The sequence below is a fragment of the Salvia hispanica genome, chromosome 1 (assembly GCF_029641045.1).
Source record: "Salvia hispanica isolate PSC_SH4W2 chromosome 1, Shi_PSC_v1, whole genome shotgun sequence".
NCBI classification, from domain to species: domain Eukaryota; kingdom Viridiplantae; phylum Streptophyta; class Magnoliopsida; order Lamiales; family Lamiaceae; genus Salvia; species Salvia hispanica.
In genome coordinates, this window is record NC_142692.1 from 44223621 (window position 1) to 44234173 (window position 10553).

Consider the following 10553-nt stretch of genomic DNA (forward strand, 5'->3'; position numbering starts at 1 on the left):
TGAAATCTCACATCAATATGTTTTGTCCTATCACGAAAAACAGGGTTTTTACACAACTGAATAGCAGATTGAGAATCAGAAAACACAGTAGGAGTTTCATTCACAAACTTAAGTTCAGAGAGAACTCCCTTTAACCAAACAGCTTCTTTCATTGCCTCAGTGATAGCAATATATTCTGACTCAGTAGTAGACAAGGCCACAATATGCTGCAGCTGTGATTTCCAACTAACACATGACCTGCAAACAGTAAACACATAGGAGGTAGTTGACTTCCTCTTATCTCTGTCATTGGCATAGTTGGAATCCACAAAACCAGTTAGTAAAACACCATCATCACATTTAGAGTAACATAGCCCATACTTGGCAGTGTGCTTAAGATATCTTAGAAGCCACTTCAAAGCCTCCCAATGAACAGAACCAGGATTTGCCATATATCTACTAAGGTAAGACACAACATAGGCAATGTCAGGCCTAGTGCTGACCATCAAGTACATCACTGATCCAATAGCATTAGCATAAGGGACTTTCTTCATGGCATCAATATCAAGCTGAGACTTAGGGCACATATCTTTACTCAACATAAAATGAGCAGCAAGGGGAACAGAAGCAGGCTTAGCATCAAACATGTTAAATTTCTTCAACACTTTATACACATAAGGTTCCTGATGCAAAACAAGAGAACACTGTTTCCTATCTCTCACAATGCATATGCCAAGAATTTTCTGAGCATCTCCTAAGTCTTTCATATCAAAGTTATCACTCAAAGAAGATTGCACAGCCTTAATAGTTTTCAAACAAGGTCCCATAATAAGCATATCATCCACATATAGCAACAGAAACACAGGAACTGAAGCAAGATCTTTAAAATACAAGCATGCATCAAAGGTACTTCTAACAAAGCCTAACTTATGCATACAATTATTGAACTTGATGTTCCACTGCCTGGGAGATTGCTTCAAACCATACAGGGCCTTCTTCAATAAACACACATGATTAGGAAACTTGGGGTCAACAAAGCCTTCAGGTTGTTTCATGTAAATAGGTTTATCTAACTCGCCATGCAAGAAGGCAGTCTTAACATCCATCTGCTTTAATTCCCAATTAAAACGAGCACATAAGGCAAGCATTAATTTCACAGTGGTAAATTTAACAACAGGGGCAAAAATCTCTGTATAATCTACCCCCTCTTGTTGGGTAAAGCCTTTTGCCACTAGTCTAGCCTTGTACCTGAGGCCCTCCACCTCAGTTTTCAATTTATAAAGCCACCTGCAATCAACCACAGAAGCACCAGGAGGCAAAGGTACAAGAATCCAAGTAAGGTTAATTTTTAAAGAGTGCATTTCCTCCACCATGGCTTTATGCCACTGACTCCAAAATTTAGATTTAGTAGCTTGCTTGTAAGTTTGGGGTTCATCCCCATCTGACTCATGAACATTGAAAGCTAAGTTTATAAGAGCAACTAAACCAACAAAGCCATCAAACTTAACAGGTTTCTTAACATTAGTTCTTCTAGCTCTATCTCTAGCAAGCACATAATCCTGTAAGTTAGGAACTTCAATGGCATTCTGAATACCAGCAGGGCTATTAATCACATTTTGAACAGGGGCAGGAGGAAAATTTCTAGCAGGACTATCATGCATATCAAACAGGTTGTCACAAACATTTTGAGCATTCACATCATTTTGAACACCATTTGGGTGTCCTTCATTAGGTGTCTCATCAGGCATATAGGCTGGATAGGTGTTCCAGAAGGACTGCTCCACCTCACTTGAAGCATCATTGAGAGGCTCCACAGCAGTGAGTGAGTCTGTGGACTCCACCTCACTCAGAGGCTCATTGTCCACATCTATGGGATCTGGGGTACTTGCCAATCTTAAGCAGGGGAATTCATCTTCATTGAAGACTACATCTCTGCTTATGATGACCTTAAACCCAGGTTCATCCCTAAGCCAGACCCTATAACCTTTAACACCCTCAGGGTACCCTAGGAAAACACCTTTCCTAGACCTAGGCTCAAGTTTATCAGACTTGTGATGCACAAAAGCAGAGCAGCCAAAGACCTTTAGGTGAGAAAAATGAAGAGGTTTTCTATAGAACACATATTCAGGACACTGACCAATCAAAGGCACAGAAGGAGACCTATTCACCAAATAAGTAGCAGTTAATAAAGCCTCACCCCAAAATTTTTTAGACAAACCAGACTTAGATAGCATGCATCTCACTTTTTCAAGAAGAGTCCTGTTCATTCTTTCAGCAACCCCATTTTGCTGGGGAGTATATGGCACAGTTTTATGTCTTTTAATTCCAAAACCATCACATAAGTCATCCATCTGATTATTGCAGAACTCCAGACCATTATCAGTTCTAATAGTCTTAATTTCTTTACCAGTTTGAGTTTCTATCAAGATTTTCCAAGTTTTAAGCTTTTCAAAAACATCAGACTTGTGTCTCATCAAAAAACACCAAACTTTTCTTGAAAAATCATCAATCACAGATAAGAAATATACACAACCAGAATGAGAAGACACAGAAGCTGGACCCCAAACATCCATATGCAAGTATTCCAGAATGCATTTACTCGCATTAGCAGGTGCAGGAGTAGTAGGGAATGAAACCCTATGCTGTTTACCCAACAGACAAGAATCACAAAAGGGCAACTCACTTTGGACATCATTATCAGACATGATGGCATGCTTTTTCAGAATACTCAGACCTTTAGCACTCATGTGACCAAGCCTATTGTGCCACAACATGGTTCTATCATTTTTAACAACATTGGCATAAGCTTTTTCACATGAAAGAGGCACAACAGTACAGACATATAAACCACACTTTTTGTTAGCTTTGAACAGACACATAGACCCTTTGCAGATTTTCATGCAGCCTTCTCCCCACTTTCCCCCCAAACCCTCATTTTCAAGAGCAGTACAAGACATAAGGTTATAACATAGATCTGGAACATATCTCACATCCTTCAAGTTAAGCACATAACCATTTTCAAACTTCAAACACACAGTGCCAATACCAAGAATTTCACATTTCTTGTCATTAGCCATTGACACAAAGGTTTTAGTTACAGGTTTTAGCTCAGAAAACACTTCCTTGAAAGGACTCACATGATAAGTACACCCAGAGTCACATAACCAATCATTAGTAGTAAAGGGGTAAGCAGGGGAAACATTCACAAGAGGCAGATCATGCACCATGAACACAGAATCATTCATGTTATCATATGTAGCCACATTAACAAGAGGTTCAACCTGGGAATTATTATTCTGGAATTTATTCTTTTTTAGGTTTAGTGCATTCCTTTTTATAGTGCCCAACATCCCCACAGTTAAAACACTTCCTATAGGTCTTAGGATCCTTACTTCTGGACCTAGATCTATATTTTTTCTTGCCATTATTACCTGAGTTAGAGCCACTTCCTGATTCATTTCCCCCTCTAGTTTTGGACCTACCTCTAACATTAAGGACTTTGTTATAGGCATTCTTATCAGCAGCTCTTTCCCTAAGTTCAAGTTCCTTAGATTTTAGGGAGCTAACAATTAAATCCAGAGGAGCAGAGTCTCTGCCATACTTAATGGCAGCTTTAACATCACTATAAGAGTCAGGAATGGCATTCATTAGGGCAATACTAGTATAAGCTCTATTGTGGTGTCACCAGATCTTTTAATATCCTGACCAAGCTTCTGAAACCTATCAACATTATCATCTATGTCCTTAGTAAGATCAAGCTTAAACTTAAACAATTTTTCAAGCAAATACATCCTTGAGGACATAGAGGTTTCAGTGAACAAAGTATCAAGTAATTTCCACATTTCAGAAGCAGATTCAACATGGTCAACTTTTCTAATCACAGAATCAGACAAATTTAGCACAATAGTGGCCCTAGCCAACTCATTCATTTCATCTTTCTTATCCTGAGCAGTATCCTCAGGTAAGGAACCATCAACAACCTTGAAAACTTTTTGTTGAATTAGAACACATTTCATTTTCTGTTTCCAAATAGCAAAATCATTTTTTCTATTATAAGGAACCACACCAACAGGCTGAGACATTTTTACAACAAGTTTTGCAAGAACACAGGAGGCAAGGCTAAAACACACAAACTTACACACCTGAGAGCACACAGACATCCACCAGCAAACACAAGAACAGGTACTAAGCTTTCACACAACAGAAAGGACCTCAAATCCTTGACTGTCACGAGCAACACTGGCCAAGGCTATCCCAGCTCGCAATCACTCACTTGTGGAGGGCGCAGGGGGTCACTTGGGCAGTATAGGTGCTTGGTGGTCAAGTAAAATGAGATCACAAGATCACAGAGCACGGGAACCAGCGGAAGCAACACAGAAAGCACAGAAAGACCTAAGTCTTTGCCAGAGACTATCTACCAGAAAACAAGATCCCAAGCCTATAGTGGCACTAAACAGAAAAAGTAAAGAAGCCAGGAGATAAAGCCAATTTACCAGAGCGAACCCTCACTCGAAGGAGGATTCCACTTGCCCACCTCCTTATGCGACTTGGCGTGCCGCCCTAATCCCCCCGTGGCTCTGATACCACTGTAGGGATCAGATTAGGGTCGGATTCACTAATTACCAAGACCTCTTTGTTCTTGTACAAGAGAGCTCAGCCAAACTCTCACCCACGCGGCTGATATGTTTACAGATTACAAAGGAGAATCCCTCACAACTATTACAATTACAGTAACTAGTTCTAGCTAGGGTTCTGAGTAATCATGACATCTTGATACACCTACACACTCAAGAAGATTGTTAGTATAACAACACAAGATCCTTGCGGATCTAAACAACAATCAACACAGTATAACAAAGAGACAACTGAATAGATCACATAATATGGCTCAGAGCCCGCCAACATAGCCCAGATCTATTCAACTAGAACCAAATCCAAGGGAGCAACGATGAAACGACTGGAGTCTACCCTCACACCGTCACAACCTTCACCGAACCGCCCCTTCACACCGGATTAGGTCACTGGAACCACCTCAGAACAGAAACCCTAGTTCTCACACTACAAACAACCGAAGCAGTTGCCTTCCAAACGACTCAGGGATCAAGTATTCACACAAGAATGGTGAATCATCTCTAGAAATCAACCGGAAAGGCAATCGGAGAGTAGAGAGAAGATTGAGAGTCTCAGAGAGTAGAGAGAGAGAGAGTGTATCGAATAATGAGAGAAGACAAACCGGCTATTCTCACGCATAAGCAAACACACATCACAAACCCTTAATCCAACGGCTGAAGAGCACAATCCAAGTGAAGAGACACGTGGCAGCATCTGGTGTGAGAGGGAGAAGCAGCTGGGCTTCTGGGTCAAGTCCAAAGAATGGATAAAGGCCCAGACACAAATTAAATCAGGCCCAAGCAATAATAGTCCACATATATTCAACATACTCCACCTTGGACTCTTATTCTAGGAAACCAATCATGGGCTAAAGGCTTAGGCATTTTCATCATAGCCCACAAGGTTAGATCGTGACACCAGAGAGCATTAATGCTCATTAGTCAAGGAAATAACCAAAGCATTGCCTAACAAGATTACAAGAAGATCACCTACTGGTAAATCAACTAGTCTTGTAGGTCTTTCATGCCTAGTGATCTCAAAGAGCCAAGGCTCACAGAGTCACCTAGGACTTACCCCCGGGACATGCACATGCTAACCACAATCAAAATGCAAAATCCTAATGCAAGTGAGCAATTTATCAACAGGCAAGCATTTAGTCCCCATATCAGCAGGGTTTTTGTCAGTGTGCACCTTTTGAAGAAAAATTTCACCTTTTTCAACAATATCTCTAATGTAATGAAATCTCACATCAATATGTTTTGTCCTATCACGAAAAACAGGGTTTTTACACAACTGAATAGCAGATTGAGAATCAGAAAACACAGTAGGAGTTTCATTCACAAACTTAAGTTCAGAGAGAACTCCCTTTAACCAAACAGCTTCTTTCATTGCCTCAGTGATAGCAATATATTCTGACTCAGTAGTAGACAAGGCCACAATATGCTGCAGCTGTGATTTCCAACTAACAAGTCCAAAGAATGGATAAAGGCCCAGACATAAATTAAATCAGGCCCAAGCAATAATAGTCCACATATATTCAACAGTAATCAATCTATAAAATGACCGTAGCCAAACAACCTAGTCTATTGATCTAATGACGTTATATTTAGCTCGTTAGAATCATAACTTCCTCTTTAATGTATAATCCCTAGTTTCTCAACAACGTAGATTTCCTAACTCCAACTTTTTTTTTTTCAATGAAAATAACATCCACTATCAAAATGTGGGTCTGCTAACTTTTACGTTGGTACACTTTGATAATTTGTTGTTACTCAAGATCACAAACGATATGAAGCCATTGAAATCGTTGTTGGTAAGAATATTATCCCTTGTTCGCATCTTTAGAAATACTTTATTGGCGCCTTTGGTCGTCGGTTAAGTGTTGTACCGACCGGCTAACGCAACAAACGACGGTGATGTCTATTGTAGATTTGTACTTCCACTAGTCAATAATTATCTAAAACTAGGTTTAATTCTGTTATCAATTGTAATTCCACTAGTCAATAATTATCTAAAACAATATGTATACTCAAAGACTCTAAGGATTATAGAATGGTCAGAATCTTAGATTTTAATCCATCCACCTCCTCAACAAAACATACTAAGTACAGTGAAAGTGTCCTTATATTTATATTTATAGAACGGAGAAAGTAGTTTTTATTTCAAATTTCAAATTATAAAATTAACTACAATTATCCCTTAATTGATTGGTCTTGACAGGTGCTGACAGGATTTAAATAGGATGTTGACGTGGTCACATTATTCTAACAGAAAGTATTCAAGTTGTTTTTAATGTCTTAGTTTGTGGCATTCAAGTTGTTTTTAATCTCTTAGTTTGTGGGCAAGGATCATGTGCCGTGCTAGATTGTGCTAAATATCATGCACCCACAATAATTTAAAGAAAATGAAAAGTGATTAAAAAAAAAATGTGAATTATGCAAATGGTCCCTGAATTATGCGTCTTGCATGTAAACAGTGCCTGAACTTTAAAATATCGTGAGTAGTCCATGAACTAAGGTGCAATCACATTTATAGTATTTTTTCACTATTCATTACAATTTTACACCAAAAATGCCCCCAAGGCATGCATGGTATTTTTGGACTTTCATATCTAGGTACTGGATATAATATTTTCTCTATCTCACTTGAGTATTAGATATAGTTTGAGTACCTGAAATGATATTTTTCATTTCACGTTTTCAATCATTTTATGTCAGATCTCCTTACTCCAAGTTATTTTAATAAAAAAAAACCAAATAATAAAATTGCAGTTTTTTCCAAAATGTTATTATCGACGACTACGTAGAGTTGTTTAGATCGTAGTCTTAGAAACATTATCAATCAATGTATTATATATGTCTGTCAGAAAATATTTATCATTATCAGTTGTGGTTGTGATTAAAAATGAGCCATTCACCCTCTTAAAAGGCCGCGTAAAGGGAAATGTTATCTACTCTTATATAGATGAAATAAGACCATCACAAAGTTGCTGGAGGACAAGATTGAAGATATTTAAAATATCACCAAATCGACGTGAGACAAGATTTAAGATATGTAACCGTTCTCGTTGGTTAATTATCATCCCGAATGCTGATTTTATTTAATATTCCAACACTTCCAAGTTCCAACATAGTACTAGTATTTACCTTTCATTTTAATTTGGCACCAAATCAAAGCGTGCAACCTCCTCAACAAAACACTGCATATTCATATAAGAGGAGCCTCCCTCCGCCACTGCCGCCTCCGCTGCCTTCTTCCACTTAAGCGCATTTGCCCTAATCTCCTCCGCACGGGGCCCACGGACCACCGCCTCCAGCACCCTCGCCACCTCATCCCGGGGAACCACCCTCCCCTCCGCCTCCCCTCTACACATCCTCACCCCGACCTTGAAAACATCAACCATAAACTTGGCATTGGTCACTTGATCCCCCCACTGCGGGAACGCCACAACCGGCACCCCACTTGCTAACGCCTCCATAGTCGAGTTCCATCCACAGTGCGTCATGAAGCAAGCCGTGGAGGGGTGGGCCAGCACCTCCTCCTGTGGGCTCCACTGCAAGATCCTCCCCCTATCCCCCACCTTGTCCAAAAAGCCGTCTGGTAGAACATGCGGCTTCCAATTCTTCTCCCGCGGCGGCGGCCTCACCACCCACAGAAACGCCATCTCCGACTCTGCTAGCCCATTTGCTATCTCGTCCACCTGCTCCTGTAAAGCAATATTTTTTATTTATTTGACAAGATAATATTGCCATTAAATATGAAACATTTATTTTTCGTATAGTATTGTTAGTAAAAAAAAATAAAAGAATATAAAATTAGCGATAATGTTATTCTCATTTAATAAAACATTCTATCTTTAATGAGTTGAAAAAAAAAATTATTTTTAATATGACAAATAGGATAATAAAATAGGATTTGAGAGATTAACTAACAGTGGTTCTCTAGATACAATCACAAAATTAAATTCAAATTGGTTTTTATATATAGTACTATCTTCGTCCACCAAAATTTTTCACATTTTCCCATTTTCGTTCGTCTCTCAAAATTTGTCCCATTTCACTTTTACTATTTTTGGTAGTGGACCACATCTTCCACTAACTCATTCATACTCACATTTTATTATAAAACTAATATATAAAAGTAGGACCCGCAATCCACTAACTTTTTCATCTCACTTTCCATTACATTTATTAAAACCCGTGCCGGGTCAAAGTGAGACAAATTTTGGTGGACGGAGGTAGTAGTAATTTTTACATCTACGAAAAGTAGTCTCATATAGTATTATTAATAATTTCTACATCTACGAAAAATTAAATTTACATTCCTATCCTCCGAATTTCTACAAGCAAATTTCCACCAATCAAAATCAATACCACAGCCAAAACAATCTGGATAACATATCAATTACTACAACACCAACAAAAATCCGACCAAACATTCGATGAAAAAACCACACAAAACCATGTTTGTTTCCCAAAAACTCAAAAACGAGCACACACAACCATGTTTGTTTCCCACAAACTCAAAAACGAGCGCACACAACAGGCAATAATCGTACTCTTAACACAAAAAGAAATGACTCAAAAACGAAAAATGGCCAAAACACGACCATAACTTGGATCGATCGGCCAAGGAGGAAGAGCGAGCTAGGGCCGACTAAATCAATCAATCTCGCCAAAATAGTGATACGTATAAAAATACTCGAATTCCTAATAGTATAAAAAATCTACCTGCTTCAGGTGCACGATGCTCCCGAACGATATGTAGACCACCGACCGCGGCGCCTTCGAATCGAGCCACTCGATGCAATCCTCCGCCTTAAAGAAGTCCGCGCGCAACACCTTAGATTCCTTTTCCAATTCCGATTCCGATTCTGATTCTAGGTCCTTAAACAGCGGGCCCAGAGTTCTGATGGGACGGCCGATAATTCGAGACATGTATTCAATGATCTCACCTTCCAACTCTTCAAAAGTATCCATCAATACGCAGAAGGGTATCGTCAAATTACGAAACTGCCCCAAGACGGCGTCCCGCAGAAAAACGTGCGGACTCCGCGGGTGCAAGTAGTCAGGAAACTCGTCGTGCCTGAGCAGCGGCACGCGCGGGAGCTGCACGTCCATCTCCGGCTCCTCCGCGGTCGGGAAAGGCACGAGGCGGTTGTGGTAGTGGTAGTAGGCGGAGAAGCACGCGCACGACTGAGTCCAGAGGACAGCGTTGGGGATGGAGAGGCTCTCTGCCACGTCGGACACCCACGGGATGAATGGGTTGTTGATGAGGCACGAGACGGGACGGCCTGCTTCGGCCTCTTTATGGATCAGTTGCGGGAGCTTCTCCCTCCCGGCTGCCTCGATCTGGGCGAGGTAGGCGCTGAGGTCGTCGCGGTTGGGACTGTTGAAGTCCCAGCCGTCGTCGAAGAACTGGAAGCGGACGGCGCCGCGGCCACAGGGGGTGGGGCGGCCGTCGTCGGTGATGCTGTTGGCCTTGCGGATGCTGGCGCCGACGGCTTCGGGGGCGCAGAAGGTGACGAGGGCGCCTAAGGCGGCGAGGCGGCGGCCGAGGCGGAGGAGGGGGTTGACGTGGCCTTGTCCCGGGAAGGAGACCATGAATGCATGGATGTTTTTCCCGCTGTTTCCTGCCATATCTATTGTCGGTTTTCTTCTTCTTCTTCTTTTTTCTTTTGTTTTATTCTTGTTATTGATTGAGTAATAAGTGCTTGTTTGATTCAACATGGAGAGAGAATAGAGGAATCATTATGAAGAAATTTAAAATGGTCCAAGCATCCTATTCAATGCTGCAATACACATCGGAATAATTAGGAATAAGACATGTCTAGGGATAAGTTCTGCCAGTGAACTAAATCCAAGGAACGAAACTCAAAGTCGTGGAGTCTGGTGCGATGGAGGGTGACGATGACTCGCTGCCTTATGTTAGCAAAGTTTGAACCATTTGGTGGAGCTGCCAGA

At 40.7% G+C, this 10553-nt stretch overlaps 1 protein-coding gene across 1 annotated transcript; it reads right to left on the reverse strand.

Annotated features, from left to right (window-relative positions):
• Positions 1-7580: 7580 nt before the first annotated feature.
• On the reverse strand, positions 7581-10348 carry LOC148933893 (gallate 1-beta-glucosyltransferase-like). Its single transcript, XM_089063348.1, has 2 exons — positions 9321-10348; positions 7581-8296 (listed from the first exon to the last, which is right to left on the reverse strand). The coding sequence occupies exons 1-2, from the start codon at positions 10317-10319 to the stop codon at positions 7745-7747; spliced, it is 1551 nt and encodes a 516-aa protein (XP_088919474.1). The 5' UTR covers positions 10320-10348; the 3' UTR covers positions 7581-7744.
• Positions 10349-10553: the final 205 nt, after the last annotated feature.

Coding starts and splice junctions, on each gene's coding strand:
- LOC148933893 (XM_089063348.1), bottom strand. CDS start 10,319: ATGTTGAATCAAACAAGCACTTATTACTCAATCAATAACAAGAATAAA. Junction 8,297..9,320: donor GCATCGTGCACCTGAAGCAG/GTAGATTTTTTA, acceptor ATTGCTTTACAG/GAGCAGGTGGACGAGATAGC.